We start from the raw sequence: 19,759 nt of genomic DNA, 5'->3' as shown, positions 1-19,759 counted from the left end.
ACGCTCGAATCGTGTCCTTCGGCGATAATCCATCTATCAGCGACTTTGTTTACTATCGCAGACGCATGCTAGAAACCGACTGTGACAACAAACAGCGGAGACGAACGACTCCTGACGCTATAACGCGAGCTCGAGATAGAGCGCAACTCTGCTTTTTTTATGGAAGCGTGCGTAATTTAATCAAGCCACTCGAGCACAGTCGCGAGCGCTGTAGACTTCTAGAGGAGATGGCGATCCTGGAGAAAACGCTGTTTGGCTGTTGTTTAAATTCGGACATTTTGCGACTTGAGAATTTGAGGTTTGATTATTTATAGACTTGATTTAGCATAACATAGATGTGATTAAAGTAATTTATAGACTTGAGGATTTAGCAAGAGATATGATTTTGCAATTCTTTAATGCAAAAATGAAACTTCGCGAATTTAAACATTTTGCGAGCATTACTTAACAAAAATTACTCTCGCAAAATTCTGAAAAAAAATACTTCCAAAATCGCAAACGTGATTCCCAAAATTCAGGTCACGAACACCATCCCCTTATCTAAAATAAAGCGAGCGCTGCAGCCAAGTACTCATGTCACGCATGTCTAGACATATTCGGGTCGTCGAATGCGGCGGTCTGGCCGGCGATAATTGTGTCTCATTCACGAACACTGTCATGTGAAAAGAACCGAATTTAATCTGGGGGGGCTGAAATTCCTTTATGAATTAATCGGAGCAAGAGGAATGTACAGTCAAGTAACAGATCCGAAGGAAAGAAAGTTAAATGAAAATAAATAGAGAACTTAGGTTGCGAGAGTGGATAAAGTCTAAAAGCAGCGGGTTCGAGATAGTCGGATGGCGTGTTCGGTAGCCCGTTCCGGAAGTCGCGTGTCGACGTCGACCATGCCACCACCGTACCACCACCTAACTCCCCACCCTCGTGGTAGGTTTCTCGGCTTCGCCACCACCGCCAGGGGTTTACCGCATTTTCTTAGCTACCAACGAAGGGAGGCCCTCGACGACCATCGGTGAGCCGGTTACCCTAGCACGCGTCGTAACAGTCGGCTCGAACCGCGTCCGTTGTTGGTGTACCGTTACCACTTGGTTTCGCGCGCTACCCTGGCAGTGATTGGTCGATCCTGCGGGCAGCGAGAGGGTCGAGGGAGGGCAACCCTCCGAAGGCGAGCCTCCGTTACGTAGCGTCTTCAGAATCGCCAGGATAAACGTTACGTTAGCACGCGCGTACCACACAAAGGTTTCTCCATCGACCTTTTTCCGATGAACGATCACCTTCCATTCCGCGAGAACGTTTCGTTGTTTGAACCTTCGTAATCGAAGTGTCCCGGAGAGTCGTGAGGATGTGGGGGCTCAACCATGAGAGACCCACCTACGAGGTACCATGAGCAGCAACAGCAAGAAGACGCCCAGCGGGAAGGATGACAAGAAGAATCCTTCGAGCAAAGAGGACAGTCCCGTAGCTGGCAAGGATGAGGCAGGTGGCTCAGCCTCGACGGGGAGCACCGGGGGTGCTGGCAGCACGGATGGAGCGCAACCTGGAAGCAAGCCTGGATCCGCTGGTGCCACCACCAGGGAGGCCGCACAAAAACTACTTGGCCTCGCCGCGCGCGGAGAATGGGCACCGGTGGACCAGCTGCTCAAATCTCTGGAGAAGGCGGTGCAGAACGTCGGAGAGGATGGCGCGCTGGCTCCTCTCGCCAGCGTTATGGATCCGGTTAGTCCGACATGCCAGAGCGTATACACCAGATTTATCACCATATGGTCTAGCTACTGTGGTAATGTGGCTAAACACTTGTGATTTCAGCAGTTGTAACCTTCATGATTCTTGGAGTTGGTTACGATACTGTATAATGTTCTGGATTGGATCATAGTGTTCATTCGCATCACTGTGAAGTTTTGAACCACTCGTTCTTTCAATTTTTAGAGCCATCATCCATTCACCTAAATCGTTCGCGTATTGTGTCAAACCAGGGTCTACGATCCGCCTTCATCTAAATCATTTAGCAGCACCATTTCCCTAACTCATCTATCTAATCCGCGTCAAAGCGAGGTAATCTACGTATAATCCATCCAAATCATTCCCCTGTTCTACATCAGACATTGATCCACTTAAATCACCCACCTAAATAATCCATCTAAATCACCTACCTAAATGATGCACCTAAATCATGTACCAAATTCATCTCTGCACCAAAACAATCTACTTATGATTCTCCTAAATCACTCACGTAACCTATCCTACTTTGCGAGAAACCAGAGAATCTACTTATCCTCAATTCTAAATGTTTCATGTAGTTCTAACTGATCTCCTCCAGAATTCTACATGATCCACCCAGACCAACCTTGACTCAAACGATTACTAGATAACGCAAATGGTGTATCTATCAAAAAGTCCTATCATTTGGATATACAGCAGGGGAATTCTGATCCACCCAGATCAACTACCTTGACTCAAACGATTATCAAATATTGCAAATGGTGTATCTATCAAAAAGTCCTATCATTTGGATATTCAGCAGGGGTCATACAGTGTATACGCTCTTGCGATTGACTATGTTCAGACGATGGTTCAAACGATGGTAATTTCTAGGCGACGGGCATGACGCCGTTGATGTACGCGGTGAAAGACAACCGGACCGGACTACTGGACCGTATGATTGAACTAGGAGCGGACGTCAGCGCCCGTAACAACGCAAGTATTCCTCGAAACGCTAATAGAGCGCCTTTGATAGTGATCGAACACGAGCAGTAAGATTCGTGGAATTTCCTTGTGATTCAGTAGCCTTTCGCGGAACGCGATAAACCTTTGAATAGGGCCGTCCAGGTTGCCATTAGCTTCGAGAATAAGTTCGTGTCCACAGTTGCGTGGCGTCGACACGTAATATTCGAGCAGCTGCGTGGTTCGGCCACGGAACGTGTACAGTTAACGATCTCGCAATCTTGCGCTAAGTCGAACGGAGAAGGGTAGTAAGATCGCGTGAAGGAGGGCCAAGGCCAAGGGGTTTACCGAAGAGGTAAGCAAGTAGGCCGTTGAGTCAGTAGGGCGAAAAAGTAGCTCGATTTCAGCTGCTGATTAGAACACTTCGTCTGATTATATCGCCGCGGTTCTTCGCGACCTCACGCGGATACGCCCACGCTCCGCAACGATCTTCAACGAGCGCTGAGATTAACCATTAAACTTCGATCAAGTAGGGAAAGAAACGGAAAGAGTTCAGGAAAGTGCAATCTCGGTTTATGATTCAAATAGCACGTTGCAATTATGTCCACGTGCGACTACCCGCCATTTTAGCACATGCACGGAGACCGCCGCCATTTTGACTGACCACGCTTCTCGACGATTGCTGGAATCTTCCGTCGGACCGTACATTTGGAGATTTAGAAAATGAATTCTGTGCTTTCAAATTTGGAAACTGAGATTTTTATTTTAGAAATTTGGGCTGTGAGGACTCGGTACTTTAGGAATTCGGGGTTGGAGGAATTTAGTGATTTAAAAACTCGAAAACTTAGGAATTGGGGGTTGCAGGAAGTTGACATTTCAGGAATTCAGTAATGTAGAAATTTATTAAATTAGAATCTCGGGGATGTAATAATTTGGAAATGTAGACATTCAACAATATAGTGATTTGGAACAATAAAAATTCGTTGCACTAAAAATTCGGAAATTCAGGAATTTGATAATTTAGGAACTCTATAACTTATGCATTCCAAACTATAATCCAGTAACTTAATCTATGAAACCTCAAAATCCATAACCACAGAAATCTCAGAAGTCCTTCCATAAAGAACTCCGAATCACTTTGGGCCATATAGCGAGACTGTCGGGCGCACCTACGGAGTCTAAACCCGGCTAATCGCAAGGGTCGGGGTCGCCCCACCCAACGCGTGGGTTCGACATCATTTTCAAATCGTTCTACGATAAAACGTTCGTTTTATTCTGGGCGCGGCAAAACGCGATTTATAACCCGGTTTCCATACCAGCTCTACGAATCTTGCTCTCGCGATTTATTTTCACCCAGCACCTATTTCGTTCGATCGAAGGAAGAGCGTTTCGTATCGACGATTATATTTTTCACAGGATAATTACAATGCTCTCCACATCGCGGCCATGTATTCCAGGGAGGACGTCGTCAAGTTACTTTTGTCGAAACGTGGCGTCGATCCATACGCGACCGGAGGGGTATAAATCTTTTCCTTCCTTGATAATAACACTTGCTTTTGAATATAATGGCTACTGTCGTATTTTCATGTAGTCCAGACAACAAACTGCCGTTCATTTGGTCGCGTCCAGGCAGACGGGTACCGCTACTTCCATTCTGCGAGCGCTTTTGGCGGCCGCCGGACGGGATATACGACTGAAAGTTGATGGAGTAAGTATGAGAAGTATTATAACTACGATTTTGAGAATTTGGGAATATGACAACTTGAGGATTTAGGATTTGGAGGTAGATGGTTTAAACATTTCAGGATTTAGAGATTTGGAAATGTGCAAATTTAAGGATTTGCAAGTTTTAACATTTAGCAATTTGGGGTTTGAACATTCGAGGATTTGAGAAGTTGTGTATTTTAGAAATTTGGGAATATGAAAATTTGAGGACATAAAATTCGACATTTAAGAATCGAAGAATTCGAGAAAGGGCGCCCCCATTTAATGACCCTCCTAGTTATGCCAATAACGAAAGAATGTTTTGCCCGTGATACCGAAAAAGCAATCAGACACGAAACTTGTCTACAGTCCAATAGATCTTCAAATCGAATTAACGTTTTTTTGCACGACTTCCATCGCGCATTGCTCCCGATTCCCGTTCAGGTTCCTCGCGTGACAGGAACGATGCCCCAGGACTATCGCAGCCTGGTACGAAACAGCTGTCATAATTCTCTAGTTCTTCGTCTCCTCCTATCTCTTTCCCGTTCGATTCCGTCCATATCTTTCTTTCTCTCACTCCCGTCATCTAATGTTCTCTCGTTCTTTGTCTCGCGAACAATCAGGATTATGCGACTCCCGGAGAACCCGTCGATATTTACGTCTACATACGAATGTGGCTATTTATGGAAATCGTCGAATTTCTTTTTTATTTGAAAATCGATGCTGCCCAGGGCACGGTATCGATTGAAAGTGCTTAAACATTGATTCATTGTCGCAGAAAGGAAAAATCCCTCTGCTGTTGGCTGTGGAAGCTGGGAACCAGTCTATGTGTCGGGAATTATTGGCTCAACAAGCACCAGATCAACTTCGTGCCACCACTCCTACGGGAGACTCGGCTCTTCACCTCGCTGCTAGACGCAGGGACATTGACATGGTGCGGATACTCGTGGATTATGGGGCCACTGTGGATATGCAAAACGTAAGATACTTCTGACTAAATTATATCGCTATTGATTTCAAAATATTGAACAGTCGTAGGCTAGCCTCTAATCATAACCTAAGCATGAGTCCTCAACACGTAATTGTACTTGCAATTACATCTCTATCACTGAATTCTCTCTACACATATCACGGAAGTCTGCCCCAAAAGACATGCTGACATCCCCAAGAGAAAAAACGCTACATGTAATAATATTTGCAGGGCGACGGCCAAACAGCGTTACACATAGCGAGCGCAGAGGGCGACGAGACGCTGGTGAAATATTTTTACGGAGTGAGAGCATCTGCGTCCATTACCGATCACCAGGATCGGACGCCCATGCATTTGGCGGCGGAGAACGGACACGCTTCCATAATCGAGTTGTTAGCCGACAAATTCAAGGCGAGCATATTCGAGAGGACGAAGGATGGGTCCACGTTGATGCACATAGCCTCGTTAAACGGCCACTCGGAATGCGCGACCATGCTGTTCAAGAAGGGTGTCTATTTGCATATGCCAAATAAACGAGGCGCTAGGTCGATCCACACGGCAGCCAAGTACGGCCACGTTGGCATCATAAGCACCCTGTTGCAGCGGGGAGAGAAGGTATTCAAATAGAGAATCGTGTTTGAGTTCGAGTCGACCCACATTTTTCTTCCGGACGTATAGGTGGATGCGACCACGAACGACAACTATACCGCATTGCATATCGCGGTGGAGAACGCGAAGCCTGCCGTGGTGGAGACTCTGTTGGGATACGGGGCGGAAGTGCACGTACGGGGTGGGAAGCTTCGAGAGACACCTCTTCACATAGCCGCCAGAGTGCCCGACGGCGATAGATGCGCGTTGATGTTGCTTAAGTCTGGTGCGGGTCCGAATTTGACCACCGACGATGGACAGACGCCTGTGCATGTGGCAGCGAGTCATGGTAACCTGGCCACGTTGAAGTTATTGCTCGAGGATGGAGGAGATCCCATGTACAAATCTAAGGTAGAATTTATTCGTTGTATTTTTGTCACGTCCCGTTTCGTCCACATTCACGGTCTCCTCTGCAGAACGGAGAGACGCCGCTGCACTTGGCCTGCAGAGGATGCAAGGCGGACGTGGTGCGGCATCTGATTGAATTCGTGAAGGAGAAGAAGGGCCCGGAAACGGCGACATCCTACGTCAACAGCTTGACAAACGAGGGAGCCAGCGCTCTGCATTACGCGGCCCAGATCGAACCGTCGGAAGTTGCGACACCCGGGGATGATCGAGCGGTTATTCGAGCTCTCCTGGAAGGTGGGGCCGACGTGTCGCTGCAGACGAAGCAGGCTCAGGAATCGGCGTTCCATCATTGCGCGCTGGCAGGAAACAACGAGGTGTTGTCGGAAATGATCAGCCGTATGTCCGCGACGGAAGTGCAAAAGGCGTTAAATCGTCAGAGCGCGGTTGGGTGGACACCGTTGTTGATCGCCGCGCATCGTGGTCACATGGAGCTGGTGACCACGCTGCTGGCGAACCACGCGAGAGTGGACGTGTTCGATCTGGAAGGGAGATCCGCCCTGCATTTGGCCGCTGAGCACGGTTATCTTCAAGTGTGCGACGCACTGCTGGCCAACAAAGCGTTTATCAATTCGAAGTCCAGAGTCGGTAGAACGGCATTGCACCTGGCAGCGATGAACGGCTACTCGCATCTCGTCAAGTTTCTCGTGCAGGATCATGGCGCTGCGATAGACGTTCTTACGCTGAGAAAACAGACCCCCCTTCATTTGGCAGCCGGTGCTGGCCAACTGGAAGTGTGCAAGCTTCTACTCGAACTCGGGGCGAGCATAGACGCGACCGACGATCAAGGCCAGAAGCCGATACACGCGGCGGCGATGAACAATTACGCGGAGGTGGCTCAGTTGTTTCTGCAGAGGCATCCCAGTCTGGTGATGGCCTGCACCAAAGACGGCAACACGTGCGCTCACATAGCGGCCATGCAGGGCAGCGTTCGCGTGATCGAAGAGCTCATGAAATTCGACCGGCAAGGCGTCATCTCGGCGAGGAACAAGCTAACCGAGGCGACGCCTCTTCAGCTGGCAGCCGAAGGAGGACACGCGGAGGTGGTCAAAGCGTTGGTCAGGGCAGGTGCATCCTGCGCCGATGAGAATCGGGCAGGATTCACTGCGGTGCATTTGGCCGCGCAACATGGCCACGGTCAGGTACTCGAAGTCATGAGATCGTCTCAATCCCTTCGTATATCCAGCAAGAAGCTCGGAGTCACGGCTCTGCACGTTGCGGCGTACTTCGGCCAAGCTGGTAAGCTCATGAACGCGTAAAACATTTCTGACCTCAGAAATCACTGACCGCAGAAGTTCTTTCGCCCTTCAGATACGGTTCGTGAATTACTGACCCACGTGCCTGGCACGGTAAAGTCCGATCCACCGACCGGTGGCTCGCTGGTGGGAGAACTGGGCAGCGAGTCTGGAATGACTCCTTTGCATCTGGCCGCTTATTCCGGAAACGAGAACGTCGTGCGACTGCTGCTGAACTCGGCCGGTGTACAGGTAACCGGAAGCTCGAAGCACGCAAGAAAGATGGGTAGCTAACGAGATACTAGCGCAAGATCCTTGCCCCCAGGTGGAGGCGGCGACCACGGAAAACGGTTTCAATCCTCTTCACTTGGCCTGCTTCGGAGGTCACATCACGGTAGTGGGTCTCCTGTTGAGCAGATCGGCAGAACTGCTACACAGTTCGGATCGGTACGGTAAAACCGGTCTGCACATCGCCGCGACGCACGGCCATTACCAGATGGTCGAGGTTTTGCTCGGTCAAGGGGCAGAAATAAACGCGACGGATAAAAATGGTTGGACGCCGCTGCATTGCGCCGCTCGCGCCGGTTATCTCGATGTCGTTAAACTGCTCGTGGAGAGCGGGGCTTCGCCAAAGAGCGAGACCAATCTAGGCAGCGCTCCGATTTGGTTCGCCGCCTCGGAGGGTCATAACGACGTGCTTAAGTATCTCATGGAGAAAGAGCACGATACCTATGCGCTGATGGAGGATAAGAGGGTAAGCTAACCGCTCTGCTCATCGTTCTACTTCCTACTTTTTCATTTTTCTTTTGAAACTTGTACTTCCATCGTAATTGCCGCACGAAATTTCGAAACTTTTAACGCGAGCGAGTCGAACCAATAAATTTCGACGAGTGCCAACGTTTAGGTAGTTAACACGCGATGCACCGAGCCTTTCTCGTCCCCTCCTACTTTCGTACCTTTTCGCGATGTACATTCGGTGGCAACGGAGGTTACTTGTCCTCAATTTTTGGCTATCCACTACATTTTCGAATTCTCCATTCTCTTTTTGTGTGTATTGAATTTCTAGTATAGCCTCTTTCCCCTGCATTTTCTTTACGTGCTCGACAGATTCGGTCGAACTCCGTTCGTCTTTCAGTTCGTCTATAACATGATGGTCTGCAGCAAGAGCAACAACAACAAACCGATCGAGGAGTTCGTGCTGGTGTCGCCAGCCCCGGTAGACACTGCCGCGAAGCTGTCCAACATCTACATGAAGCTCTCGGAGAAGGAGAAAGAGAGGGCGAAGGATTTGATAGCTGCTGGCAAGCAGTGCGAAGCGATGGCCACCGAATTATTGGCTCTGGCTGCGGGAGCCGACTCGGCTGGGAGAATCCTCACATCCATGGATCGCAGGAACGTGGAGTTTCTAGACGTCCTGATCGAGAACGAGCAGAAGGAGGTGATCGCGCACACGGTGGTACAGCGATACCTTCAGGAACTCTGGCAGGGCAGCTTAAACTGGAACGCCTTCAGGACGATCCTGCTGTTTATCGCGTTCCTCATCTGTCCACCTGTGTGGGTGGTGTTCGCCCTCCCTCTCGGTCACAAGTACAACAACGTGCCCATCATCAAGTTCATGTCGTATCTCACGTCCCACATTTATCTGATGGTCTTCCTATTGCTGGTCGGCATCATCCCCATATACCCTGTGGTGAGAGCCAGCCTCCTGCCCTACTGGTACGAGTGGTGTCTTCTGGTAATGTTGTCCGGGTTGCTGCTGTTCGAGCTGACCAATCCCAGCGATAAAAGCGGATTGGGCTGGATCAAGCTGGCGGTGCTGTTGTTCGGCGTGTGCGGTGTCGCGTTTCATCTGATGGGTTTCGTGGTCGTCGATCGACCCTACTGGCCGACCTTGCTCTACCTCAGAAATCAGCTGTTCGCTCTGAGCTTCTTGCTAGCCTGCGTGCAGATCCTGGACTTCCTCTCGTTCCATCATCTGTTCGGACCCTGGGCCATCATCATCGGTAACCTGATGAAGGATCTCGCCAGATTCCTCGCGGTGTTGGCCATCTTCGTGTTCGGCTTTTCCATGCACTTCGTCGCGTTGAATCAGGCGTTCAAGAACCAATCGATACAGGACGCTCGAATCGAGGACAGGAAGAAGAAGAGCGCCTTCCAGGACGGTAAGTTCGACGCACGTGATCTAGCCGCGAACTTGTTAGAGTTTAGGAGAGAAAGGGAGAGAGAAATAGCCTCCTGACTTCTACCCCCTGTCTTCTATCCCCCCTCGGATACGATCGCAGCTACTTTTGAACAGTTAGCGAAATGAAAGCTAGCGGCGCGGTCGATGGGACCGCGATACATGCGATACGCGAGTATGTAAGGAATACGCGTACGAGTGCTTGTCCCCGTTTGGAAAGCTCGCATCGATGTTCGAAATCGTCCGTGCTCGAGACTTTTCCTTACACGGCACCATACGAGAGACTGAATCGTTCGTAGACTCTTTTGCTAATTCGACACCGGTGTCCTCGATAAAACACGTTTCCTCGAATCATAGATTTTCTCTACGATAGACAAAAAAAAATGCAGCCTGGTTACCTCGTGACAAACGCATAATCGGATCAATTGCAATAATAGATTTGTTGGCCAATGTTACGGAATGGATGATGGAGACGCCATCGACGGCGCCTCCTCGTCGCTACGGCCGCTACAAGAAAAAGAATGAGTGTTGTGACGATAGCTCCCGAGATAGTAAGTTTTGCCGATTGAGAACGTTTAAGAACGAGAACCGTTTCTAAAGCGGATTACGCGAAATTTGAATGGCAATGACACGTGTGCACAACGGAATGCAGGACACGATTCTTCTTGGTGTCGTATCGTCTGCATTGTGCGTTTGCCCGATGTGTGTTGCCTGCTGGGACTGCTGCCTGATTCCAATCAACGTTAAATATTACCTATATCTGCAACGTCGCGAGAATTGTTACACACTCCGCTGTAACCCGTGCTGTGATTCGGGCTTGTGGCGAATCTGAGTATCTCTTTTCTCCTCGTTCACCCTTTAACTCGAAAGGACATCGAGTACCCCAATTCCTCCTGAACACTCTATTCTCCAACAGGGGTTGAAGACACGGTTACCGGTCGCAAACTACTTCTAATACCTAGGAGGAGTAGAAATATCTAGGAGGAAGCAGTCTGCAACCTTTTCCACTCGTGGCGCCACTAGTCTCAATATGGCGTCGTACTCACAAAACATATGCTCATATTTAAATAAATTTTGTTCATATCTTATTCGTATTTAGATCCATGCTATTTATGTCCATGTTTAAATGTTATCAACAGTATGTTCTCAATACTGAACTTTATGTCTCCTCATAATTATGGTTCGTTATTTGGATTTGGGATCCAAATCCATTTGGATCCCATTGGATTTGGAACCGTTTCAACCTCTGTTTCAACCTGAAATGTCCGCGCGCTGTATAGTCCGAATCGCAGCTACTCGGTGTCCACGTCTCGATCTCGATCTCGATTTCGTTGTTGATCCCGACCTCGAGGTCTCAGCGTCCCACCGAGTGGGGGTTGTGCGACCACTGCCGGCTTGTTTCTTTCCCTCACGGAGGCGCCAATCGAGCGCGCGTTTCTCCACAGCCTCTGTTGTGCATCGTACGCATCTCTTAATCAGTATTATACAAGAGCAATGTTGTCTTTCTCGTGCTGTTCGAGTCTTGCGCAATGCGTGTTTTTTTGTGTGTCACTGATCGACCCGACGTCGTTATACGGCATCGAAGCGGCACGTGTCAACCTCTGACATCGTACGATCCCGATGCAATGCCCGACGTGCGCACTTCTCCACTTATCGTCAACAGTTTTATTACCGAGAAAAACCTACTGTCTCGAATTCCGTTTACGATTCTTTTCCTCCTCGTTATTCCTCGATCCTTCCAGGTCGCTTCGCGTCTTTTCGCCGTCTTTAGGGAAAGCGACGAAGCGTCCTTTATTGGCCCTTGCATGCGCACGGTGATTAGGGTAACTGCACCGGTAGCTCAACGTTCGTTTATTCTTTGAACATCATAATTTGATCAGAACTTGAGAGTACTCTGTTAACAAATGTAACACACAGAGTATAAAAATGAACTCTTCAGGAATCGGTGTGGATTAAAAATGGTTACCGATGCAGTTACCCTGGTGTTCCTTTCTACGTTAATTATATGTACGTGTTCGCTCGGGCAGTTCGTCGCAAGATCCACCTTGAATGTTTCTTCGAGGAACTAAGGGAGAGAGCGCGAGAGAGAATGTGAGAGAAAGTGAGAGTGAGAAAGAGAAAAGGGACGGGGAGAGAAACGCTGGTCGTCTGCATGCTGCATCTCATCGTACGAAATAATAAAAAAAAGAATATCGATACTGAATCAGATAGAGAAGAGCACGCGGGAAAAACCGCGCTATCCTGACGATCGATCTAACACACACTTGGCTTCTGTAGATCCTCGTAATATCCGCGAGTGTTTGCTGTCGCGGATTAATTGCGATGAAACGAAAGAGAACGCAGAACGAAACGGAATAGAAACGAAACGAAACAGGAAAATGATATAAGCATCACGACACCCACGAAAAAAAAAATAAACGTAACACGACGTGGATCGAAGCTCACGGAACGTCCGGCATGCATCCAACGTAATTCGCAAGCATGGCCAGTCTGTATTAGCATGAGCATGTTCGTACATTCATCGTTCGTTCGATCGTTCCAATGTACGTATGATACACCACCCGCATCCATACATAGCGAGTCCACAAAGTAGCCAGCCTAAAGGCACGACGCAGCCAGTCACGAGAGAAAGCGCAAACAAATCAACCAAACAAAACGACATATCAAGACACGTGTGTGTGCCTCGAATTCCAGTAAAGATGAATCCGGTACTCGCCTTCGAGTACCTGTTCTTCGCTGTCTTTGGCCAAACGACCCACGGCGAGCTGAAGGTCGAGACTAATCAGCCGCAGTGGACCTCGGTCCTCTTCAAGTTGGCCTTTGGCGTTTACATGTTGGTCTCGGTAGTCGTATTAATTAATCTGCTGATCGCCATGATGAGCGACACCTACCAAAGGATACAGGCGCAATCGGACATTGAGTGGAAATACGGGCTCAGTAAACTGATACGAAATATGCACAGGTAAGCCGGCCAAATGTACCGTAACGGGAAGCGAAATCGGACCACCGTCGCGTACACGTTCGAATAATTCCTCTTTCGCGGAGACAGGTTGAAATCTCGAGAAATTGGTCGCTTGAAAACATTTGCACATTTAAAAATTTGGGGTACTGCTAGATGATTGGCTCTTAGAGAGTGAGATGTAATTTTCTGAAGAGAATTTTACCGGTAAAAAATATTAGGAAGGGTAAAATGATTTCGCCCGTTATATTTGCTATGAAGCCGGCTCGTAGTAGTTTGATATCCGTATCTGCGGAAGATAGGACACGCGATTCCGTGTTACAGAACGACGACCGCCCCGTCGCCCCTTAACTTGCTCACTACTTGGATCGTGTACTTCATCAAGGTGTGCAAGCAACACTCGGCGAAACGCAAACGGCCTTCGTTGATCCACATGATGGGACTTCAGCGTGCCGGTCGTCTCTCGCCGAGATCGAAGATGGGGGCGAAATGGTTGGCCAAAGTGAAAAAGGGTCAGGTCAGGCCGAAAGACAGCGTCACCTTGTCCGTGGTGCACTTGAGTCCCCTCGGTAGCCAATTGTCTTTCAATAGCGCGACGAGAATCGAAAGCGTGGTCGATTGGGACTCCATCAGAAAGAAATATCTGGCGTTGGCCGGGAACGAGCCTGAAAAAGAAGCGGACAAAGACGATAAGAATGAGGACAACGAGAAGGAAGAGGATAACGGGCCGACCGCCTCGTCCACGGCGCCTACTTCGACGCCACTTACCTAGAGGAACCGTGTTTCCTCGCCTCGGAAGTTCGATCCATCGTCGCGAACTTGCTATATTACCGAGCGTGTCGTACGAATTCTCGCGCTAAATAGCAACATCGAACAAAAACATCGAACAATTCTAGGTAACATCTCGAAGCTCGACGTCCATCGTTCCGCGAGATATTAATCGGGCCTGTTTCGGAGTTTTTACGTAAGTAGTGCCGCGGAAAGTAGCCGAACTACATAGGATCGTTGTTATCGCGCGTCCAAACGTTTCACCCAGCATGGCTATCGTTTTGGACCGCATTTCGATTCTCCTCGTGGTTATCCACGACGGGTTACAAAGTAACCGTGATCTGCAAGCACCCCTTTAATGTTTAAGACTCTTTGAAACGGCGCGTTCTTACCTCGTTGCGTTTCTGATAGCGACACGGCGCCTCGGCGTGAAACACCTCGAGGTCAACAGACAACACGCACCTACTTTACACGCATAACCTACATACATACGAACATACAAACAGAACAGGTCACTACAAGAAAAGCAAACGGGTACACCAGAGTTTTCACGAGACATATGTCGTTCCCACGTAATTTCCAGTCAGGATGAGTCCCGTACTGGCCGTTGAGTTATTGTTCTTCGCCATCTTCGGTCAGACGACCCACGAACAATTCAAGGTCGAATTAATGCAGCCCGAATGGACCAAAGTTCTCTTCAAGCTCACCTTCGGTATTTATATGCTGGTTTCGGTGGTCGTGCTGATTAATCTGCTAATTGCCATGATGAGCGACACTTACCAACGGATACAGGCTCAGTCCGACATCGAGTGGAAGTATGGATTGAGTAAGCTCGTTAGGAACATGCACAGGTAAGGATTTACAACACTGTTCAACGAATTTTCATTTACTTTTGTGGACTTGTAACGTTCGATCAGCGTTTATACGCTTTTGTGCATCGAATACCAATCTGGAAACTGCTTCTCGTATTTGGCTTTGTAAAAAAAATTTCGTCAAATGCAGATCACATTTATTTTCAATGAATAACTGTACAAGATATTCTTTATACTATAGTTCTTGTTGCTACTCCTTTTATAAAATTTTCAGATTTTAAACAATTATTTAGCAGACACTTATCAAGCAGCTAGTTAAATGTTGTGCAAAGGTAGGTCTGGTTTTTTGTAATAATGAAGGAATTAAAATTAATCAGAATTAAACAGCTGATGCTATTTCGATATGAAACATCTTGAAACTTGAAATTCGTTGATGGTGGAGAGCGGTTTTGAGATTTGTACTCGGCGCAAGACCTCTAACAAACGGTTATTGAACGATACAAATCCAGGTGGCTGTTGAACAGTGTAATCGTTGCTCAGCACTAAAAAAAAAAATATGGACTGTATAGCATATTTCTCGAGAATCGAATCGAGATGAAAGTGGTATTTATCGGTTACCATCGATGTATACACACGAGCGTTGCATGTGCACTCGTTCGTTAACGTCGATTGCTCGTGAAAGTCTGTGTAATTGATCGGAACACGTTTATCGATGCGCAGGACAAGCACAGCGCCATCACCGTTGAATCTTCTTACCACCTGGATGGCGTACTTGTTCAAACTCTGCAAGAAACGCGCTGCGAAAAAGCAACGACCCTCCCTCGTCCGTTTGATGGGATTGCAGAGAACCGGGGCGCTTTCACCGCGCTCCAGAATGGGCGCCAAATGGTTGTCTAAAGTGAAAAAGACACAGGTGGGCCACAAGGACAGCGTCGCCCTGTCGGTCGTTCACTTGAGCCCTCTTGGTAGTCAGCTGTCGTTCAGTAACGCCGTCAGAATCGACAACGTCGTCGATTGGGAAGCGGTCAGGCGAAAGTATCGAGACCTCTACTGCGAAAAGGTCGAGAAACACGTGGAAGAAACGAAAGAATCGACGGAACACGAGCCCTTAACGGTTCTGGAAAGCTCGATGGTCGTTACCGTCGAAAATCAAGCTGCCCCGACTTCTGTACCTTAAATCGATCGACAAACTGGAAGACCGATAACTTATCCTTCTGGGCTTGGATCGTTGCGACCGATTTCCACGTTAACGCTGTTGTTCAACCACCGACTTGTACAGTTTCGTCTCAGTTTCTTATCGAAATAAACGCCCAAATCGATCGGATCGTTTTATTCACCGCTATAACGCGGACCTGTCACCCCTTTTTGCATCGATGTAACGATTATCGTTTCAACCATGTTTTAGAAGAGACGTCGAAGAAGAGACGCTGTGTAGCAACAATACAATAGGAACGTAATATATCTGGTTATGGTTAGTCTCTCTGTGTCACCCGTACTCGTCGCCCCTTTTCACCAGCGAATCTACACCGTGTTAACGGAGTACCGTTGAAAATGCACTTAACTATGCTTACTGGCCGAACATCACGATGCTTGCAACTTAATAAAATCCCCGGTTGAAAAATCGGTCGTATCGCGATTATCGGTTCATCGACCGTCCGCTGTTTCAATTTATCATGTCATCGATCATACCCACTCTTTCTATCGATAGACTCATTTGCACGAGTTATCGCGATACCTGTGCGCGTGCTGTTCAAAATGTTCGAATTCATTATCACATTCGTATCGAATTCCTTTTGTCACTGACAACCGTTCATCCCTGCCCCTCCTTCTCATTTCCATCGCATGTGCTCTCTTTCATGCTATGTGTGATCCCTTTCTTTCGACGAACGACATTATCATGACTGGAACCAGGGCCGACACATTTGCGAGACAAAAATTCATATTTATGTCTATAACTCTCGTTATATTGCCACGGACAAAGATCTTGAAACTGAGGTCCTTAAAATTGATAATACATTCTAATATAAGTTTCGATACAGTCTCTATGAACTCGTGTGCGATATAACGAAAGCTACTTAATTGTATAAGTATCCATACAAGTATGACGCAGTTCCCTAGAATTTACAATGTTTCACATCTGGGACCCACCTCGCATCGGCCCTGATTGGAACGCAACGATCAAAATTGTAAATACAAAGGTGAAAAAATCAGATACAATGCAGCGAAGATCATTGCGCTCCTTCATGAATACATTTGGCAACTGTAGATGCTTGATTACGTTCTTTCAGTGAAAGTGAGTCCCATCGATATTACGGAAAATCTTTTCTTCGCTATTTTTGGCCAGAAGGACACGGACGACTTCACCGTATCGTTGAAACGAAAGATGCAACCAAAGTGGACGATATATTTGTTTAAGGTCAGGCTAACATTCAGAGATTACTCGACACTTCTTAACAATGCGATGATATCGTGGTGATGTTACGGCAGGTATCCTTTTCCCTGTACATGTTGGTTAGCGTGATAGTTCTGATTAATTTGTTGATCGCGATGATGTCTGATACGTACCAAAGTATTCAATCTCAAAGCGATATCGAGTGGAAGTATGGACTCAGCAAACTTATACGGCAAATGCAGAAGTAAGTAGATCGCGATAGCTTGATTTTTGATCCTGGGTCAATTCAAGATTACAACTGAGAAATTAGAACGCCTAACTTTTTTAAGAACACGAACTGCGCCTTCACCGTTAAATCTTGTTACGTCCTGGATTCCGTTCATTGGAAAAGCGTGTAAAAGTCGAGGCGGCCAAGAACGAAAGACGGGTGTATTGCGGTTACTTACAGGCCATGCATTTACGCAGGTACGTGAAACGTTAAAATTAAATCCGTCGATGACGTCGACACTGCTTTCTTTTCTTATAGGATAACGGGATATTGTCGCAACAACCTGATACCATTAGTTTTCCATTACTTCGACCAAGTCCATTGGAAAGTCAATTATCTCTCAAAGATTCGATGAAAATCGAAAATGTCGTTGATTGGGATGTCGTAAGACGAAAGTACAGAGTAAGATTTGGTAACGAAATCGAGAAACCTCTTCCGGAAGATTCGTCTACGACCAACGAAAATATTTAAATACTTTGATATGCATATATACTTCTTTATTACTTATACGCTATAGATTCGTAGTCTCCTCGCAAATGTACCCTGTGTACTTTCATTTTGATATCTCTTTTATCAATTTCGTATTTACAGTTAGCTAAACGTATAGAAAAAAGTAAATGAACTAATATGTACCGCTAATAGAACTTAAAGTGTATGAAACTTTTTGAATGATGCAGAACATCCTTGTAAAAATAACTTTCTTCAATATAAAAATATACAAAGTTTCTTACAGTTTATAACAAAAGTAACACTGTATACTGGCCGAAATAAAAATTGTACTTTAGTAATTGGATTTGTTAAGATATGTTACTTCTCTACCGTATCTTTGGTGCGTGGTTACTGTCAAGCCGAATGCAGCAGCTTGTTGGCGTATCAACTTATCTTCGTCCGGCGTCAACGATTCAGGAAGTGGTTGTCTTAAAATTTGACTATCATTAGCAAATGTTTCGCACATATCGTACGCTGCCTTTTCAAATCCGGATTTTTCCTTCTGTTCGTTTTCAATTTTGAAACACCTTCTCCAAAGTTGTTTCTCCATCTCGTCATATTTACTTCGCTTCGCGTTTACCTAAGTTTAATAACAAATATATTAAATTGATTTTAAAAACGTCATATGTCGATACTCACGAGCTTAATTTCCTTGGTGATATCTGTGTTGCCAGGCTCCATTTTCAAAGCAAGTTGTAACTTCTCCATTGCCCTAGTGTATTCTCCCATTTTCATTAATGCTCGACCAAAACTATATAATAAAATATGCGTTAGATCCTTAATAAGTTAAACAAGTTTCAGTAAAACATACTTGAAATGGGTTTTAGAGTTTGGTAAAGGTACTCTATTGCATGCAATGCACACACGACGTGGCATATTTTCTAAATTATAACAAACTGCTAGATTATTATAGCCTCTTGTAAGCAATCTCTTTGCTTCATCTTCTTCTTCCTGATTTTTCAATGCAGCTTCTTCTAACCACTCAAGTCCTCTTGAATATCTGAAAAAGTACAGTGGTTATATTAAAGTACATTAAAACTATGGTAATAATAATATATTAATGAATTTGTTAAATAAACATACTCTCTTATAGCTTGCCTAATCTTTTTCTTTTTAAAGCAGTCTCTGGCAATATTGAATTTAGCTTGTACTCTCTTGGAAACATTAGCAAATAATTTTTGCTCATCTAGGGACAAACTTTTGAAAGATTCAATGCATCCACTGTCTAAATAGTCAACTAAATGCACAACAAACAAAATTTCTTCGTTTGGTGGAATACGAGGAGCACAACCATATTTTCCATATGCCAGATCAGGATGTATAATGAATATAGCTATTTCATGTTTCCGCATTGATGCTATAGCAATTTCTAAACCTGGTATTAGCATGCCTTGATTTAAACAGAATGTATCTGTGCCACCACGAGTAAAACTGGAATCAAATGGTTCATCTCTATATTCAAAGTGACCAATGTATTTTACAGTAACTTGTGCATCATAAGGTACAGGTTCTCCGACTCCTTTTTGTTTTATTAATTTCATAACCTATGAATAATATTTAGAAGAATATATACATTATCTTAGAAAAATTGCAAGCCTTCATAAAAACAACAACATTACTTACTTTGCCATTTCCAATAATATCAGTCATTTTAGATTTTAACTTCTCAAAACTTATACCACAAACTGCAACCGAACTGTTGTTATCAAGATCAGGATTATCATCATCATCGTCAAAATCATCCATATTCAAAAAGTTTAATGCCTCTTCATTACTCAATGGCACATTTGGGGAATAAGGAAATTCTTCATCGTTAATATTTTCCAAGTCGTCTCCAATTTCAAAAACAAGTCCATCCTCTTGCATTAAGTCGCTAAAGGGATAATTCAATATAATTATTTAAGTCCAAACAATTAAATTATTACAAAATTTACTTATGGTTTCTTACTGAAGGGTGAATCCATTCGATGCATTTATAAACTTTGCCATCTCGTAAACTTTAAAACCTAGATTTCTATACACGAAAACACGAGGAGACGCGATATACCGCTAATACTGCTAATGTAGCGCTTCGCGCAACTCAAATTTCACATATTCAGATAGCTCTCCCGCCTCTTAATCTGCTCCACAATATGTACCATAATTTTCACTCGATCATTCATATACGTGGCGTCAAAAATATCTGAATACCGGAAAGAAATAGTACGATAGCAGAACATAGTAAGTAAAAGATCACTGGATCTATGCGTTCAGTGTACAGTATCATGAATGC

At 45.9% G+C, this 19,759-nt stretch overlaps 2 protein-coding genes across 8 annotated transcripts; one reads left to right on the top strand and one right to left on the bottom strand.

The window, feature by feature from the left end:
* Window positions 1–182: 182 nt before the first annotated feature.
* Window positions 183–17,772, top strand: nompC (no mechanoreceptor potential C). 7 transcript variants are annotated; one of them, XM_076533589.1, is made up of 15 exons: window positions 183–298; window positions 929–1,713; window positions 2,590–2,691; window positions 4,075–4,176; window positions 4,250–4,366; window positions 5,141–5,341; window positions 5,564–5,947; window positions 6,011–6,331; window positions 6,397–7,624; window positions 7,697–7,872; window positions 7,946–8,374; window positions 8,756–9,782; window positions 10,237–10,350; window positions 12,494–12,761; window positions 13,083–14,119. In XM_076533589.1, the coding sequence occupies exons 2-15, from the start codon at window positions 1,381–1,383 to the stop codon at window positions 13,528–13,530; spliced, it is 5,250 nt and encodes a 1,749-aa protein (XP_076389704.1). In that variant the 5' UTR covers window positions 183–298; window positions 929–1,380; the 3' UTR covers window positions 13,531–14,119. The 7 variants fall into 7 exon arrangements, 6 of the variants coding, with proteins under 6 accessions (XP_076389704.1, XP_076389707.1, XP_076389708.1 ...); XR_013038737.1 differs by lacking the exons at window positions 10,237–10,350; window positions 12,494–12,761; window positions 13,083–14,119 and adding exons at window positions 16,627–16,754; window positions 16,826–16,974; window positions 17,041–17,195; window positions 17,257–17,397 and having other exon boundaries at window positions 285–1,713; XM_076533592.1 differs by lacking the exons at window positions 10,237–10,350; window positions 12,494–12,761; window positions 13,083–14,119 and adding exons at window positions 16,627–16,754; window positions 16,826–16,974; window positions 17,060–17,195; window positions 17,257–17,772 and having other exon boundaries at window positions 285–1,713.
* On the bottom strand, window positions 17,680–19,577 carry shu (inactive peptidyl-prolyl cis-trans isomerase shutdown). The gene is made up of 6 exons (XM_003700744.3): window positions 19,436–19,577; window positions 19,111–19,360; window positions 18,571–19,031; window positions 18,299–18,487; window positions 18,127–18,238; window positions 17,680–18,067 (listed from the first exon to the last, which is right to left on the bottom strand). Exons 1-6 carry the CDS (start codon window positions 19,474–19,476, stop codon window positions 17,780–17,782), a joined length of 1,341 nt encoding a protein of 446 aa, XP_003700792.3. The 5' UTR covers window positions 19,477–19,577; the 3' UTR covers window positions 17,680–17,779.
* Window positions 19,578–19,759: the final 182 nt, after the last annotated feature.

This window comes from Megachile rotundata, chromosome 7, assembly GCF_050947335.1.
Source record: "Megachile rotundata isolate GNS110a chromosome 7, iyMegRotu1, whole genome shotgun sequence".
Taxonomy (NCBI): Eukaryota; Metazoa; Arthropoda; class Insecta; order Hymenoptera; family Megachilidae; genus Megachile; species Megachile rotundata.
Note: the sequence above shows the minus strand (reverse complement) of the source record. Positions and strands in the feature narration are given on the sequence as shown.

What these genes read in the sequence shown, in the direction of transcription:
- nompC (XM_076533594.1), top strand. Translation starts at nt 1,381, where the DNA reads ATGAGCAGCAACAGCAAGAAGACGCCCAGCGGGAAGGATGACAAGAAG. An exon ending in GGCGTACTTCGGCCAAGCTG is followed by an intron (nt 7,625 to 7,696) that starts GTAAGCTCATGA and finishes TTCGCCCTTCAG; the next exon opens with ATACGGTTCGTGAATTACTG. An exon ending in CTCGTTAGGAACATGCACAG is followed by an intron (nt 14,378 to 15,058) that starts GTAAGGATTTAC and finishes ATCGATGCGCAG; the next exon opens with GACAAGCACAGCGCCATCAC.
- shu (XM_003700744.3), bottom strand. Translation starts at nt 19,476, where the DNA reads ATGGCAAAGTTTATAAATGCATCGAATGGATTCACCCTTCA. An exon ending in ATTAGGCAAGCTATAAGAGA is followed by an intron (nt 18,488 to 18,570) that starts GTATGTTTATTT and finishes GTACTTTTTCAG; the next exon opens with ATATTCAAGAGGACTTGAGT. An exon ending in AACTCTAAAACCCATTTCAA is followed by an intron (nt 18,239 to 18,298) that starts GTATGTTTTACT and finishes TTTATTATATAG; the next exon opens with TTTTGGTCGAGCATTAATGA.